Source organism: Anas acuta, chromosome 10 (genome assembly GCF_963932015.1).
Source record: "Anas acuta chromosome 10, bAnaAcu1.1, whole genome shotgun sequence".
Taxonomy (NCBI): Eukaryota; Metazoa; Chordata; class Aves; order Anseriformes; family Anatidae; genus Anas; species Anas acuta.
This window is the reverse complement of record NC_088988.1, coordinates 11,692,827-11,710,694: the sequence shown is the minus strand read 5'-3', so window position 1 is coordinate 11,710,694 and position 17,868 is coordinate 11,692,827. Positions and strand designations below refer to the sequence as shown.

The 17,868-nt window shown below is 44.1% G+C and overlaps 1 protein-coding gene across 2 annotated transcripts in view; it reads left to right on the top strand.

Annotated features, from left to right (window-relative positions):
- Window positions 1-17,868, top strand: part of RANBP10 (RAN binding protein 10) — a 76,686-nt gene that overhangs the window by 41,263 nt on the left and 17,555 nt on the right. For both annotated transcript variants that reach the window (XM_068693616.1, XM_068693615.1), the window contains exons 4-6: window positions 947-1,114; window positions 8,781-8,803; window positions 14,445-14,629. In XM_068693616.1, coding sequence (XP_068549717.1) covers window positions 947-1,114; window positions 8,781-8,803; window positions 14,445-14,629 — 376 coding nt within the window. The remainder of the gene's footprint in view (window positions 1-946; window positions 1,115-8,780; window positions 8,804-14,444; window positions 14,630-17,868) is intronic.

The following is a 17,868-nucleotide window of genomic DNA, read 5'->3' as shown; positions in this document are numbered from 1 at the left end:
TCTGTGCCCACGGTGGTGGGAGGCACATCGCCCCTCTTCTGCAGCAGGGAAGCGAGCGGCTGTAAAAGAGAAGACCTGTGTGTTGCCTGAAGAACACTACAGCTTGTAAAGGACAGATTAATCTCTTTTCTTTGCAGCAGTTAGCAGTTACACGGGGCATTTCCAAATGTAAGAATCCACAACAGAATTGGGATAGAACAGAACAAAGTAGGGAATGCAGAATTATGGAATTACTGCAAGATGTAGATGAGAGCAAGTGCTGCAATCACCAAACCCACCTTTCACCCTTCACACAGTATTACTGGCAGACGAAATAAAAGATAATGTTAGAATTGACCATTTTGAAAATTGCCAATTGACATTTAAGGGATATGTTTTAAGCTGTCCCACAGAATGGGACACGTTACTATTAAGGGGTGAGCAGAAATCATTGTGAACTATTAGAAGTGAATCATAAATGTGAGTGTGCAAATGTTGCCTCTAGCCTGTCACCTGTGAGCAGAATTTACAGACAAAGCCGCACTTGACAGGGAATGATTTTATTAAATCCTTAGGCTGGCAGATTGTTAGTGGAAACACAGATGTTTTACAAAGAGGAGTTCGTTTCACAACTTGCAAGACAAAACAGAAACAAGCTTTTCATGTTTTTTAAATGAAAAAAATCTTTGTGCTATGAAAATGCCCTCATGTCAATCTATTTTTGTTACTTCTCATAAATAACAAATGGGGTTCAAGCACAGATGACGTGTTGTGATTGATGTACATTTTGATTGATGTGATTGATGAACATTTATTTGTTTTTGTTACTGGTGTGTGAAAATGAGTATTGGAATGAATCAGGAGTGGCAATCAACATTTCAAATTTCCTACCAGAAAATTGTTTCACGAAAGATGATGTTCTTCTAAACGGGCTCCATTGTTGACCTGCTCTCTTGTCTTTCTGCAGGATGGGATAAACATTCTTATGGGTACCACGGTGACGATGGGCACTCCTTCTGCTCCTCGGGCACAGGACAGCCCTACGGCCCTACGTTCACAACTGGAGATGTGATTGGTTGCTGTGTCAACCTGATCAACAACACCTGCTTCTACACAAAAAATGGCCACAGTTTAGGTGAGTAAAGAAAGTCCTTCTCAGGAGAAGGATGCTTCTGCCCGGCTCTCACTGTTTACTCTAATACTTTGCATGGGTTGCAACTTTTGTTCCACGTTTGTGGGTGAGGTTTAAAAACTTGGAGAGAAAAAGAGCCCTCTGCAGCAGTCAGGAGTTGTAAGTTCGCCCAAAGACATAAATACTTGCAGCACGCAAAATGGTTTCTGTGCTGCTCAACTTAAGTAGGTTAGGATTGTATCCCCAGCTTCTGCTCCTTTCTTCTGCTACTGCACAGCTTGTGGGAGGTTGGATAAGACAGCTGATGGCAGAGCAACAGGGAAATAAAGAAGTGGGAACTCTAGTACGTTTCTCAGTGGCTTGTGCATTTGTAAGCCTTAACACATAGCTCTAAGTATATTCCCAAAGCTAGACATTAATTCTGCCCAAGTACTCTTATTTAAGCATTGACTATAATTTGATTCATTTCACCATCATCCCAGTAGTTCTCCTAAAGTTAAGGACTTCAGTATTTTGCCTGGAATATCTCACAGATGTTTTCCAGGCATCCAGTGTATCTGATTTTTCTAAAATAGAAAGTTGTGGCTGTTTTTTGCCTAAAATATCTTGCCTTTGGATGACATATTCTCCACCCTAGAAAAATTATTGTAAATTTTTTTTTTGTCGCATAAGACATGCAGTAAATTTTGATAACTTCAGCTCACTTTCTGCCCTGAAATTCATTTGGTTTGGCAGGGGGCAAGCAGTCCTTTCCTTTGCTTCTCCTTGCTGTATCAATTATACTTTGTTGAATTCATGGTGAAGAAGCTGGTAGAAAAACACCCCCATGAGAACAGCTATCAGAACAGAAGTTGTTTGAGTGACTGTCTGAGCTGAAGAAAAGAGTGGGACTGGAGCACAGCGTGTGCCTAGAAAGTGTCTAATTTCTGCTGGTGAGCTCCTGGTGGGAAAAGTACTGGGCTCCCTGCTGCGAGAGAGAGATTGAGCTACTGGATAGGGTTCAGCCAAAAGCCACAAAGATGCTGAAAGGACCGGAGCATCTCTGCTGTGAGGAGGGGCTGAGAGAGCTGGGACTGCTCAGCCTGGAGAAGAGGAGGCTTGGGGAGATCTCATCAATGTCTGTAAATACCTGTAAGGAAGGTGATGGGAGGACAGAGCCAGGCTATTTCCAGTGGTGCCAGGGCAAGAAGCAATGGGCACAAACTGGGGCACAGAACGCTCCCTCTGAACATCAGGAAGCACTTCAGTGCCATGCAGGTGATGGAGCACTGGCACAGGCTGCCCAGAAGTTGTTGAGTTTTCATCCTTGGAGATCTTCAGAAGCTATCTGGACTTGGTCCTGGGCACAGGCTCTGAGTGGCCCTGCTGGAGCAGAGGACTTGGACCAGATGGATCCAGAGGTTCCCGCTGACCTCAACCAGTCTGCGATTCTGTGGAAGCAGCAGGCTATCTTAGAGTTACATCAGGGATACGGATCTGAGGTGTGGGGCTGTCCAAAGGATCCTTCCTGTGAGGCAGACTGAGAAAGGCCTAGCGCTCATGCAAACGTAACTTCTTCCAGAAAATTGTTTTCAATTTCCCTCTGATTTCACACCAACCATTTGTTGATTTTTAGGGGATGATTGCCTAGCATGTTGCTTCCCGGCAGCATTCTAGTTTGAGTCTGTAGCATTGCATTCAGCAGCTAGTCCTGATGCTTTGCGACAGATCGAGGTCTCTGTCCCTGAATGGAAAAAAAAATAATTCTCTGAGCATCCTTTGTGACTTGTTTTTAACATTCTGATACTAGGAATGGAGCCCTGATCAGAAACCTTCTGGGCAGTTGCTCAGAGCTAAGAATGTTTCTTTAGGAATATGATTTGGCTTCTTTGTTGAATTAATGGCTATTTAGTGGCCAGACTTTGCATACTGCTGGGGTGACTTCTAGTGAAGACTTCGGGCTTCCTACCTAGTGAGACCAGTCAGTAGTGTGATGAGGAGTCGTTTGTAGTCTGTAGGTATTAATTCACTGCCTGTATTTCTAATAGCTGGGTTATTCTAAATTTAACTCATAATCTGTGGATATTGCCCTCATCAGTCCTCCACTGTGAAGACAAGCAGAGGTGTGAAAGCAACCGCTGGTGATGTAGGACAGGGGCTGTTGCTTAGGAATGAGATGAGTTCACCATGAAACGATTCAGGTGCTGAAATAGTTAAAAAAGATTTCACAAAATCTCTCCCTTTGGTCGCTGCTCTTGATTTTTAGTGTGCATTTGCTCAGAAATAGCATGGTGGCTAGTGCTGTGCCTCTCTGGCTGTCACCTCTACAGGAGTGGATGGTTTTCCAGCTTCACCATTTTTCAGTTTGACAAGCGGTGTGACTTCCCTTCGGAATGAAACCCTAACTGTCAGGAAGAGGGCAGGTCTGCTATTTATTTAACAAGTACAAATTTATTCACTGGAAAATTAATTCCTTTTACTTAGCAGGAATCTGCGGGGTAGAGAGGGAGGCGGCTGAAATGTCGGTGCTTGCTCTGTCCTCCCTTCTCTTCACATGGTCATGTCCTGTCTTGCTGTCTGGGCTGATGGAGTCAAATGAAGAGAACAGTTCAAAAACTTTTGTATCACACTTCCTTGCTACAGCCTTTGGATTCTTTGCCTCATGTCCTGCTCATAGATTTGTTTGGGATGTTTTTAGGTCTTTACAGCAGTGAAATCGCCTGGTCTTCCTTTCTTGATTTGTAGTGCTCCTTTTGGTTCAGATTTTTTTTTCTTGTGTGGAAAACTTGTTATTTTCTAATCTGACATTCAGTGATCTCTTGGAGACCAGCCTACCCCACCTTTGAACGATGCCATTGGCAAGAAACAGGAAAGGAAGGGAATTAAATTTCACCGTGCCTGGAGAACTTCGGTACATTATAGCCGTTGCTGTTTCCTGGGTCTCCTCCTCTTGGGCTGTTCAGATGTGCTGGTACAAGACCTGATACTATGAGAAAATCATAACTAGGAGAATCTCCTCAGCTTTCACAACTGGCTCATGCATATACCAGCTCCTCTTCCAGCTGTGGAGGCATAATGGTTGTGTTAGAGAGGAGAGGTGACGTGGTCAGAAGAGACAGTGACTGAAGTGCTAGGGAGCAGCGAGCCATCGGTCCTTGTCCTGACCCCAGCAAAAGCTGCTGGAACATTTTACTGTCTTTTACAAAATCGGAATGAAGACCTCAGCCAGGAAGACTTTCATTAAAGTCCACTGTTTCTGCTGCTGATAAAGAAGCACGACGTTCAAGAGAAGGGCTTCCTGCTGATTGCTGAGAAGTGTCTGAGCCCCGCAAGGCCACAGGGACCAGTCCATGGGCAGAGAGATGGGAGAAAGGGGGTTGAGGTGGGTGTCAGCAGGGGAACCAAGACCAGAAGGAGACTGGAGCAATGATTTATTTGAAAGTTAGTACCCTTTTGCTCTGGCATAAAGATCGTGAACATTTAGTGATACTTAATGCTAACCTGAGAATCTCATTTGTGTGTTGTGCAAACCCAAGAGTTATCAGGAAGGAGATGAAAGTGTTTTTTGCTGATGTTCCCTGACTCAACGTCTTCAGCTGCTGAAGCTGTATGTCTCTCCTCTTAGGAAATTAGGTCATTCTGTAATGCTGTTTGTGTAATGCTCCTGCAGATATCAAAGATATTCATGAGACTAATCAGCCCCTTTTTGATGACAGTTAATTTGACTGCAAGTTTCAGGGCATTTTACTCCTTCAGGCGTTTTAATTTTTCTCCTTTTCACCTTTTCACTTTGTTTTCCTTTGCTTAACTGTAATCTTCTATTGTCTCCATACTTTTCCATTTAATCAGGTCTATCAAGAAGCACGGTGTAGGAACACATTGGCCATTCCAAATTCTGGATGTTTTGGTTGGAGCTAAGACTTGAAATTTCTTTGGAGACATCACATGAAAGCTGCTTGACATTGGATATACTCTTAGTTTTCTGTTCTGGAAAACGTCTAGAATGTCTTCTGGCTGATGATTAAATGCTTTTGACAAATTCTGAGCAGAGTCCTGGCAATAAAAAAGATGATGTGATATGGCTGGAAGGGTGAATTAGGAGAGAAAGAGAGAAATGTGGGGCTCCAGACATTAAGCAGAGAGTCTTGGATGCAGGAAATAATAAAGGAAAGATGTAGTGACTGCTACAGGTCTCTGATTAAATGGAGGAATTCTCTCAGGGACTAAGGTATGAGTGTTTCAGATCTCAGACTTTGACAGCAGACAGAGGAAAATGGACCAGCAAGGCTATAAAAAGAGCATGCAACCCTCAGAAGTCCTGGCATAGAAAATGTCCTGTGGTCTGTCTGAGTTCGAGTGCAGGTGCTTGGAAAGACCAAGTTACCCATTTTGTCACCAGTCTGGAGATTAACAGGAGCATCAGGGAAAATGAAGAAATCTGTCAGAGACCCACAGACGTCCTTCCCAGCTTTCCCAGTTCAGCAGGTTTGTCCTGAAACCCTCAAATCAAGTTTACATAGAGCAAGAGCACTGGGAGGTTTAAAACAAGACTTCATAGATGATCCAGATTCGAACTGAAAGGACAATACCAAATGCAGTTACAGCCTGGTTTTTCTCCCAAGTGCCTTGACTGAATGGTAGCTGTTTTCAAGGAGTGTGTAGAGCTATGTGGGTTTAATAGTGCTTCTCAGCAACAACTTGTAGAAGTCTTTGAATATTTCATGGGTTGATATTTCTCAGTCTACCCTTCAAGATGCGTGTTCTGCTGAACGTGTAGTCGCTTATTGCAGTTTGCAGCAATGCATTCTCGGAGTTGAGAAGCTGAAAGAGTACCCTGCCATCTACTAAGCGGAGCATTGGTACTGATCACCCAAATGTGTGTTCTCTTGTGCAATTTGAATTCTGACGTGTATTCTGAAGAAAGTGGCCAACCGTGGGGCAGACAGGATGATTGTTGCAGGGTGGAGGGCACAGCTTGGCTAGAAGACCCGTAAGCTGGCTGTGTGCATGGGGATACATCTTTGTTAGTCATTGAAAGGTGAAGGTGTTGATCAGACACCTCAGCACTGAACCGTCATTTGAAGTCCATGCCTTTTTGTCACTGTCTTGATGATACATCGTGGATTTACAGGAGAGGCTCTTCACACATTTGCTCCTGACTTCTTAAACCGTCTAGTTCCCGTGTCTTTGAATATCGGATGTTATTTTAAATTGGATCCAGGCTTTGGAGGTGCTGCAGAGAGTGCAGTTTCAAATTCAGCTGCCCAGTTAGAGCTGTGACTCCTCTGCTTTCTGCAGTTGACTTTGTTGGATGCAAGTGCATAGCAGTGTAGGTTCAGGATGAACGGTCTAAGCAGACATAATTGTGCAACAGATCTAGATCTGTACACCTAAAGCATTTTATTGGCCTTACTTTCATGACAGGGCAGTAAACATATAAATGCCTTAATTTAAAGGCAGTGCAACACCTTTATTTATAGAGTCATAGAGCAGTTTACGTTGGGAGGGATCTCAGGAAGCCAAGCATTCACCTCCCTGCTGGCAGCAGGGCCTACTAGGTCAGGTTATGCAGAAACTTGTCAAGTTCTGGAGATCCCCAGGGAGCTTTTCTGGTCCTGTGATTCAGTGTTTGACCGCCTTCATACTGATTCCCCGCAGCCCAGCTAATACCTAATCAGAATTTGCCGTGTTGCAACATGTCTTTGTTTCCTCCTGCCACCACACATCCTTGAGAAAAGTCTGACTCTATTCAGTACCCTCCCATGAGGCAGCTGCAAGTTTCTTCCCTGATGCTCCTAAACCTGAACACTTCTTCCTTCCACCTCCCTTCAACTTGTTGGCTTCTGCTGGACTCACTCTTGTGGCGGAAGGGCTCTTCGGTTGCTTTTGCTGAGCTTCTCAAGGTTTGTGCTGGATCTTTTCTCCAGCCTGTTGAGGTCCTTCTGAGCAGCCGTACTCCTGTTTGGTAATATCTGTGAACCTGCTGAGAGTGCACACCCTCCCATCAGCCGGGTCAGCAGAGTTGGTATTAAACTGTGTTGGCCCTAGCATTGATCCCGGCAGGACAACGCTTGGACTTTGTGTGATCACAGCCCTTCAATCCTGGCAGTCCAGCTGATTTCTGCCCGTGTTACATCCCATTCACAAGCCGTATGTTTGCCCATGCACTGGATGCAGCTGCACAAGTTTTCTTGGCAAGGCTGGGCCACCTTTAGCTCTGAGTGCTGCCGGAGAGCAGAGGAGGGGACTTCCAGTGAGGAGGTTAGCCTCATTCTTTTTAAAGGGTAGAAATTTTGATCTAGCTAAGCAAAACAAGTGTGAAGCTTATGCTTGTGGTGGTGAGCATGTCAAAAACAGGTTTAGGGCAGGACATGCGCAGTGTGCAGGAATTCAACATCACTTGTACATCAACCCATAATTTGTGTGTAGTTTGCAGAGAGGGTACTCAGCAGACAAAATCCAAGCTGCCGTGATGTTAATTAAACATTATTGGCTATTTATTTAGTCCAAATCCATTTTTTCTTTTTTTTTTCTTTTTTTCCCCTGAGCATTCAACTTCAGATCTGTGCTGTTTCAAATGCTAATTGTTTTGTACGTTGACTCCTAAACTTGTTTTAAATTACCATTTCAGGCTCATCTGGTAACACTACCTTGCAGCTTTTGGTTTTCTGGTTGAACGCATGATATGTCCGTGCAAAATCGCTGTAACATTAAAAACAGAACGGTGCCCTACTGCTCCTGTGCAGGCTGTAGTGCATTTCAGTGCAGTGCAGAAGGGACTGGGGCAGGGCTGAGAGGTGGAACGTGTGTTAGAACTGGATGTGCTGGTGTCGAGACCGAAGGCTGGTCTTCCCCCTCTGACTGCTTGATGCAGGGAGCACGTGTGGGGAGGGACTGAGGATTCTAGATGGACTCCTGAAATGTTACCATAAAACATGAATCAAGCTCAGCCTGATAACGTGAGGAGTGCATTGCAAATGTCCCATTCTTTCTTAGTAGTGACTGTTGGGCCTCCCTGTCCTCTCTGCAATTGATATTTAGTCCATCCGAAACAGATCCTACTGTGAGCAGCTATGATTTCTAGTAGGTTTTGCTTGGTATCTCTTTTCTCATATGCCAAATTAAATAAAAAGGGAAACCATACACTTTTTTTCCCATCGCCTGTACTTGGAACTGTAACAGCATCATGGAGGATGAAGCTGCTCTTTGCGCAGTATTTCTCAGGTGCTGGAGGCTGCAACTTGCTCCTGTTGCAAGGACGTTCCCCAGCTGCAATGCAAAGTGTTGAATATTCATTCCTGGCTGGCTGGTGAGAAGAAGCAGCTATAGCCTAAACCAAGGCAAAGTGAGAGTAAAGCTCTGTTTCTAAACCCAAAGTAAGTCTGGAAAACTAACTCCTTCAGAGTAACAGAGGGAGAAGCAAAGACAAGAGGAGCTGCTTTTTGGAAAATCAAATTGTAAGAAGAGATATCTGAAAAATTAGGCTTTTCCATGAACGTTTCTCCAGAGTCAAAACCTTGCAGAGGAGTGGGTTGGGGGGGAAGTTATTTCTAAATATGACAGGTGGTGAAACGCAAGGTCCGAGCTGGGATTTATTGAGATGTAGTAAATTTTTATAGCATGTTATGGATGTAGTCAAGCAGGGAAAAAATCCTTTGTCTTTTTAATTCTAATATTTTTCCCCCCACAGGTATAGCCTTTACAGACCTCCCTGTAAGTACACCTATTTTCAGTATTTTAACTAAGGATGCAAAGAGAAGGGAGGGGGAAGTTTGGGGGTGTGATTTTTTGTTTGTTTGTTTGTTTTGTTTTGATACCCTGTTAAAAATGGTAACACACACACTACTGAATGATGTGGATGCTCCCTTTTCTGAAACTTCATAGTTCTGTAGCTAGGATGTGGGCCACCCACACGCTTCCTCTGATCCCTCACCAGCTCTAAGAATATGTTGCTCCTTCTCCTGGAATTAAAGCCTGGATTCAGACTCTGTTACAGGTCACTGTCTTCCAAACACAGCATTGGGTGTGGGGAGTATATGTGCAAAGTCCCTGGGCAGCCTCTCGTCTTCTGCCCTCAGAGGGCACAGAAATGCGGGCTGATGTTATTCCCAGCCTCTCCCTCTCTCCTCCAAATCTTGCAGCTGTGGAGTCGTTTCAAAGGTGGTGGTTAGGGAAGGCTATCACTAGGCTCATCGCACGAGTTTTTGACAAGCCTCCTCCTGTGATCAGTACCCAGCACGTGGAATTGCTAGGAAGAATATATTTGGCATGCAGTTGGGGTTATTCTTCTGATTCACCAGCACCACTGCCGAGTTCCTCTTGAGTGCTGTGATGCCGGATGAGTTCATCTAGGCAACAACGCGCAGTCAGCTCCTCCCAAAGCACAGCCTTCTCTGTGGCTAGTGGGTTAGGAACAAAAAGAGTGGCTCATGTGGCTACGCTGCTTCTCTTCCTGAAACGAGAGCGGTCTTCATGCTGGGGTAGACAGATAATTACTATTTAGCCTCTCATCAGCCAAAAATAGCTATCAAACCGAAACACACACGCTGTTGTTTTGTCTTATACAGCTGAAGTGTTGCTGTAGCCCTTCCCAGTACCGAGTTGGCAGGTTGATATTACCTGTCCTGCTTACTGTAACTTGCTTCTTTTTAATCCAGCGGTGCACAGCAGGCTGATTTTAGTGTGCACTTGTGCCTAGCATTGAGTCTCTTACAGACAGCGAGTAAACAGCTGGGGAAGATGCACGGGAGCAGAACAGGCAGCAGGGCTCTTGCAGCAGCGAGGTCTGGCAGCGCTGCTAAGACTGAACCCAAAACGCTCCTGAGCACAGGGCATCCCTCCATCCTGCTGTTCCTTCCAGCTTGTTCATCTATGTCCTGTGCCAAGATGATTTTGTTTTAATGTTAAATTGGAGGAAGATCTGGTCAGGTTGGTTTGGGCATCAGCTATTCAAATAGCTTGAGGCAGTTTCCAGTGACTAAATGGCATCTCTGTGCCTTTTACTAGCCAGAGATTGCTGAGTTGTTTTCTGTGGGTTCTGGTTTTTACAGCAGCAGCTGATCTGTGACACGTTTTCTGGGCCAGAAAGGAGAACAGTGAATGCTCTATAGGCCTCCTACTGTTGGGAATTACCTTCTACAAGATAATTTCTGTTTAAAAAGGAAGACAAAAGCTTGACTGGGTTATCTCACTCCTTGACTGTGGATGCAAGCAATGGCAGGAGACTTCGGCATGTTTCTCTCCATATTCTAAATGGCTCAACTGCTGTGTGGTCAAATTCACCTTAAGGATGCCTGCACCTGACTTCCATCATTCCCACCCTCCTTCTCTAGCATCCTTCCCCTGAATCACTTCCTTCTTGCCTCACTCCTTTAGATGCCTGGGTATTCCATATCCTATTCTGGCCTTTTTGGCTCTCTCAGCCCATTGTTTCTTGGCTTCTTTTCCAGACAGTCAAGGTTACTGCCCTTTCCTACAGAAGGGAACCCCAGACCCAAGAGAGACTTCAGATTTAAATATGCCGACTGCTGGCAGAGAAGCCTTGCAGTAGTAGGGAACATGAAGTTGATATAACTTGCAAGTGATATTTTGTCATTTATTACAGCATTATGTTCCAGGCAGAAACACAATACATGTGTATGTATTCATTTTAATATAAAGAAGAGAAAGCACCCATCATGGGAAAGATACAATTTTTTCTTCATCTGCTAAAACCGCAGCCAAAATATTTAACTGCACATGGGAATGGAGCCAGCAGTCTTCCCTGAGTCACCCTTTAAGTTCTTTGATTTGAGCAGCTGACATCCATTTTTTGGTTCTGCCTCAGTTACTGAAATCCCCCCCGGTAGGGGCTGTAGTTTGAAAGCTTTTTCTTTCATTACAGCCTATGTAATGTTGCAGCTCACTGGTGGCACATATCAATGAGAAGGTTGGCCAGTTAAGCCCTGTTGCTTTTCCACCTTTTGAGCTTCAATAATTTCTAGAGTGATTCTGTTGACATAGCAGTGAGGCTACACGAGGAATTAATTTGGCCATTCGAAGCATTACCAGTCTCATAATTGTATCCTTGAAGTGCAAGTTGCAAAATTTCCCTTTCAGGTGATGAAGACAATGTTTTGCAGTATTTGCAGCAGTAGGAGGTTGAAATGGATACTGGTAATGGAAAACCACAACTTCTTGTGATAATCCGCACACACAGTGAAGCGTAATTGCTTCAGGTTGTTCTGTGTTTCAGTTCCCCCTGCAGACTGTTTACGTTTGCACAAATGTACACGGGTGGAAAAAGAAACCTCAAACCTCACGGGCTGAAGATAACACAAAAATACCTGCTTGCGAATAGAAGCAAAGATCCCACAGAGGGAGTTTCCCCTTCTCTCACCAATTCAAATCAGTGCTTAGGCCTACGTGTGCCGTTTACGCAAGCCCAGGTTTATCCTGGCTGGCAGTTTGCTGAAGCTGCTGTGTGACCAGAGTAGGAAACGTGAAAAAGCAGAACGTGGAAGTGCTGAGAGCAGGATCGCAGGGCCACAAAGCGAGGAGGAGGCTGAAACAAACAAACAAAAAAACAAGTGAAGGCAAACTGGGGGGTGAGAGCACCTAGCCATGGACATCAGGAGGACGAAGTGGTAAAAAACTCTTGGAAAAGTGTGCCTGAAGGACTTGGCAGGAGAAACACCCACTTAGTGGGCTCTAGGATGAAGTCTCCCTGTGCCTGGCAGGGTGCTGGGGGTACGAGTACTTGCCTGCAGTTGCTGCACAGAGAGGACACATCCTACATGTGAAAAATGGAATTTTAACTCTGAGATGATTTGAGACTGGCTGGGGGTCGGCAGCTTCCCCTCAAAGATGAGCATACCCCAGAGTAGCTGAAAAATAGGTGATGTGTTCTAGTTTGGGGTTTTTTGTCTTTTAACTTCTCAGTACTCTGGGGGTCTGATTCCTGGCTTTGGAGGTCCTTGGGTTCATAACACCAAAATTCTAGTGAGTCTGAAATATGGATTGTGGGGAAGATCTGATCCCTCATTAGAGGTATTTCCTTGTTACCTAAGTTTGAAAGAGAGGAGAGACTGACTTTAAAAATGACATTTTCCTCTGGTAGCTCCTCCTTTATCGTGCTGCCTTTTTCCTTGCACACCTGTAACACAGCAATTGCCTTGGTGTGAGAATGTGAAAGGAAGAGGTGTGCTGAGGCAGCAGTGATGCAGTCATCCTGATTTCTGATGTCCGTTCCCAGCCTGCATTTACAGATTCGTTTTTTTCCTGTGATATTTGAGAGTCCAGAAAGGTACAGTGCCAGCCACACACCTCTGAGTAGATCCTCATTGGTACTGGAGCTGCCATTACGCCTTTGCTCCTCCGTGATGTGGTAATACTGAGAGACTTCATGCGGGCTAATACACATGGCTACTTCTCCACCATCTTATTACTGCAACCCACAAAAAAAATGGAATTGTGGAAGAATTTAGACTGGAAAGAACTTCTGGAGATAATTTAGGCTAACTTCCTGCTCTGTGACGGGCAGCTTTCAAAGCTAGAGCAGGTTGCTCAGAACTGTATCCAGTTAAGTTTGGAAAATCTCCAAGGGTAGAGATGCTGCAGGCTCTCTGGGAACCTGCTCTAGTCCTTGGTCATCCTCAAAAGAAGAATTTTTTGCATATGTCCCATCAGAACTTCCCTGGTTGCAGCTTGTACCTATTGCCTCTTGTCTTTTCACTGAGCAACTCTGAGAAGAATCTGTTGCCTTCTCTTCTTCAAGCTAAATAAATCCAATTCCCTCAGCCTCTCACTGTGTGCCATGCACCCCAGCCCTCTGACCATATTAGCAGAACTCTGCTGGACCCAAACTCATTTGTGAGTCTCTTCTTGTTCTGGGGACATGGACGTGGAGGGAGGAACTGGGTACAATATTCACATCAGTGAAAGAGAAAGGGAATCACTTCCCACAGCACGCTGGCTCTTGTTGCTAATGTGATTCAGATTCTGCTGATTTACACCTCGTAACAATCTTAATATCCGTAGCAAAAAATAAAATTCACCACTTCAGTAGGTCTCAAGGGGAGATCAAAACCCGTAATAGAATTTGCTGAATACATTTTCCAGGTGACTGTAGGAAAGCCCATGCCACTTGACCTAGAGGAGAGAACCATCCCAGCTTTCTTCAGAGTGGCAGTCCAGCCACCAGCAGCAGTACTTGCTCATTTGTCCCGGAGCGAGCAGCGCGCTCCTCCTGACATCAGATGGAGGTTCAGTCATGAGCCAGACCCCACAAACGGGCACCTTCCAGACTTGAGTTTCTCTACATGCTTCAGTGCATCTCTGTGCCTTGCCTATTGTCCAGTTTCTACCTGTAGCAGTCTTCAGTGTGTTAGAGCAAAGTGAAAAAAAAACACACCAAATAGTTCATGGGCTCCATGAGATTTCTTCTTAAACCCTGCAGGCCATCTGCAGATGCTCTGAAGTAGAGGATTAATGAAGCTTGTGTTGCAAACATAAAGTAATTTGTAAAAGAGTAACATTACTATGAACAGAACATGCTCTTAAAAATGTGATCTACAGTGAGAACCAGGCAACCCTCTACCTTTTTCGATGCCCTTTCTCTTTTCTCCACATTTAAGTGGGCTCAGGGATTCAATTTGTATCCATATGCTTGTTGTTAAAACAGCCTGCATGCTGTGCATAGACTTTGACCATCTGTTTCTAATTAGATCATCTTCTCTGGAAGCTGGATTATTAGCTAAATTTTGGAGGTATTTTCACAGTGTTAACTTTTTTTGTTTTCCTCACATTTCAGTGGGGAACAGTGCATCCAGACGGAAGGACATGCTTGTTCTTAAAATGAAAATAAAATTAATCAGTAGTGGAATTTCTTGTGTGGATGGCACGCTGCCTTGGGAACATCAGAGATCTAACCTCAGAGCTCCACTGCCATCCATTCACTTTTGATCAGATGTAAAATACTGATAGCAGCTTCTTGTCAAGGGAGAAGACAGTTCAGTGGAAATAGTGGAAAACACTTAGATCTGCTGATTGAGAGGATGCTCCTTTAACTTTATTATTATTTACTTACACAAGTATTGACCTTCTTGAAGAAATTACAGAACCCTAAGCCAGAAAGTGGACTTGCCATAGTAAGCAGCATTTGTGGCACTGATCACAGGTTACTGGGAGATCGAACCTGTTGCTCTGGTTTTATGCAATAAGTTTTGGTAATTGCATAATAAGTCATGAAGCCCCTTCCCACTCCGTTACACATTAAATTTAAAGAGCAGCTCTTTTGTCTTACCAAGCCATGTAACTGGAACCACCTATTAGAGAAAACTGAGTTTAATACAGGTTTCTTCTTTTTCCTTCACAGTCAAATCTCTACCCTACAGTGGGTCTCCAGACTCCAGGAGAGATAGTCGATGCCAACTTTGGGCAGCAGCCCTTCGTGTTCGACATCGAGGACTACATGAGGGAGTGGCGAGCGAAGATTCAGAGCACCATTAAGCGGTTTCCCATAGGAGACAGACTAGGCGAGTGGCAAGCCATGCTGCAGAAGTAAGCCGTTGTTCTGGTGGTCAGCTTCTTTTATTCTGTTAGGCTTTAAATATTTTTAATGCTAATTTATGCTTTCTTACAGCAAAAATCTCCACTCGTTGCATTTTTCTCACATCTAAAACACTCCGTTTTACCTTCTGTTTTGTTGTTTAATAGTCTTTCCCGAGTAGATTGCTGCTGCTTAAAACTTAAAAGATATGAGGGAAATTTTCAGCCAGTGGCTGCGAGAAAGCTTGTAATAATGGAAGAAAATCCACATTGAGATGATGCACTGGGGGAAAGGGAGTGGAGAGGAGACCATAAAAACTCTATCATAGGGGAAAAACCAGGACAGAAGCCAGCTGCATTTAGAAATGTAAGAGCAAGAAACAGCCTGAGCTTCCAAATACACCCAAACTGAAAACACAATTAAGGCACTTTATAAATTTCTGAATACTGAATGCATTTCTGGTCATCCCATTGCAAAAAGGATTGAGTGGAACTTGAGAACAATACACAAGAGTTGTCAGAGGTCCGGAGTATCTTCTGCTTGAAAAAAGGCAAAGTTGACTAAAGCACCACAGCTTGGAAAAAGGTAGCTACGGGAAGCAGACAGGAGTTGTCTGTCAGTCATGGGGAACTCGGGAGATTCTATGGTTCTATGAGTTGGACTCATGATCCTTATGGGTACCTATCACCTCGGGATATTCTATGATTAGTGTGTGCCATAAAGAGTGTGGCCAGGAACTGATGATTCATAGTTTCTCAAAACACAGAATTAGAAAACAAGTACCTTCTAGCTTACAAAGAAATTAATATATTTTTTTTCACAAAGTATACTGTGAAACTGGGTCTTGCTAATGCACAAAGTTGTGGTGGTTTAAGCGTAAGTTGATTTTAAAAGATACAGATTTAAAGATTCACGCCTCAATTTATGGAGGCCAACTCCATAGTTAAATTTTAACCCTCAAATCTCTGGCTATATCTTGTCTCTCATTACACATTGAATTATTTGTCTGTGTGTTCAGTGCAGCAGAAATCAGGTAGGTTGATACAGCAATGCTTCATAGTGAGGGACTTGGCAGAAGCTGTGTCTGGGATCGAAATGTCTGTCAAAGAAGCACTGGAAGAAATAGGTGAGAGGAAGAGGATAAAGTCTTTGGGACAAGATATTTGCTGAGAGTAGTAGTAAATGATCTTGAGGAGAAAACAGATGGGCTTGTAGCTATGGAATGAAGTTTTTCGCCAATGTGCCTTGTTTCTAGAGAAGGGGAAGATGGGTGCATATGGTACCATGTTTCAGAAGAGATTCAGGGAGCAATGGCTGAGAGAACCTCAGTGTCTGGCTTAGACAAATCCATAGGAACACTACTGAAGGGTAGGTGCAATGGATGCGTGGAGAAATAGGATGTGGACTCTGTGAAGAGGAGCCAGCAAGGCATGTGGTTATGTTTCTCACGCTGCTGTCTTTGTCTTGGAAGTCCCAAATGCTTTTCCCTTGGTAAGGCAGGGAGCCTAAGCAGTTAGAGGCTATGGGCAGACTTCCCAACGTGGATTCTGAATTGTTCGAAAGAGGAGGTGAGTGGGTGAGTGATTTTCAGCGTGGGAGACAGTGGCTGTAGCGTTGTGCTCAGAGGTGTGCTGGTAGTGGCTGTGCTGTTGAGGGTGTTCAGAAATGGCATGGAAGAAGGGATCCTCCAGCAATGAGACCTTTGGATTATGATGAAAGATTGCACTGTAATATTAGTTCGTTTTTTGGTTGTGAGCAGGAAAAAAACCACCATGTTTTTAGGGGAAAAATCAAGGGCAAAAATAATTCTGTCACTGTGTGAACGTGAGGTGTACCCTTAACTAGAACACTGTGTGATGTTCTGACTCTGTAGTCCCCCAAGGTATTTAGCAGAAGTGAGAAAAGCTTGGGGAAAAAAAAAAAAAGAGGCAGAGGCAGGATGTACAAAAGTTTGGGGGAGGTGTAAGGCAAGAAACAAATACACAGACCCCCAGCACTGAAAAATATGACCGTGAGGGGTAAGGCAGAGCTGTAAAAAAGTGTCTTGAATAGCCTGGAGAGGGTGATGAAGGAACAAGTGTTCGTTTATTTTCTCAGCTGCAAGAATTAAAGGGTATCAAGTGAAGTTAACCAGGTGATGCATTTAGGAAACACAGAGGAGTGCTGTTTTTATCCCACGCTCTCTGTCACAAGGCACAGTGAAAACTGCCTGGATTCAAAAAGTGACTGGAAACATAAGAAAGAAAAATCTTTTGGGGCTATGATGTAGAGAGATACCGCCTCTAGGACGAGAAGTATCTGAAAAATCATCGGAAGCTGGACAGGTCTGGGGGAAAGGTGCCTTGTTCCTTTTATTCCAGGTATTTGCTTTTGCCAGTTGGGAGGTACAAGTGTTGGGCTAACTGGATGTTTGGTTTAATAGGACAGGTTCCTACGGTACTTGTGTGTTTTTTCCTTTCCCTGGAAAAAGTGTCCATTTCTAGCCACCTCATTATTTAATTGAGTATTTAGCTGTGTTGGACCACATGGTAGCAGTTTCTTCAGGAGGCTTTGCTGAAGGACTCCATAATATCTTTGGACAACCTTTGGAAAAGGCTGAGGTACTGAATGTCTTTTTTTGCCTCAGTCTTTACTGAAAAGACCAACTTTCAGAAATCTCAGGTCCCAAAGACTGGGAGAAAGGCTGGAGCAAGGAAGATACGTCCCTAGAGGAAGAGGATCAGGTCAGGGAATATTTGAGGTGGTGCTGATAAGTGGCGCAAAGTCTAGCTGGAAGGCAGGACCTAGGGGTCAGTACTGGGTCCAGTCCTGTTCAACATCTGCCTTCCTTAATGCTCTGGATAATGGGCAGAGCGTACCCTCAGCACTCTGCTCTGTGTAAATCAGGGGATAAAAGTGTGTGAATGTGTAGAATTCATAAGGGGATTCAACTACCAATTGTATAATTGCTGGCTGGATAGGAAATAACAGAAATTCAGGACCAAAAGGTTTTTTTTTGAGGTCTACTTGTAAGCTGTCAGGCCTCTCTGAAGCTGGGATTTTCTGGCTGTATCTTATGTCACTAGGAGACATCACTGTCAGTACAGAACTCTTATAAATGACCCTTAGGCAGCAGTAAATAAATAAATAAATAAAGTGTATGTATTGGGAGTCTTTTTTTTTTTTTTAAGTGAATTTAGAGTCTCCATAGTGTTTGCTGAGGACAGGGTGCCTATCTTGTAATTTTAGTATCTGGAGCCAGAAATGGGAC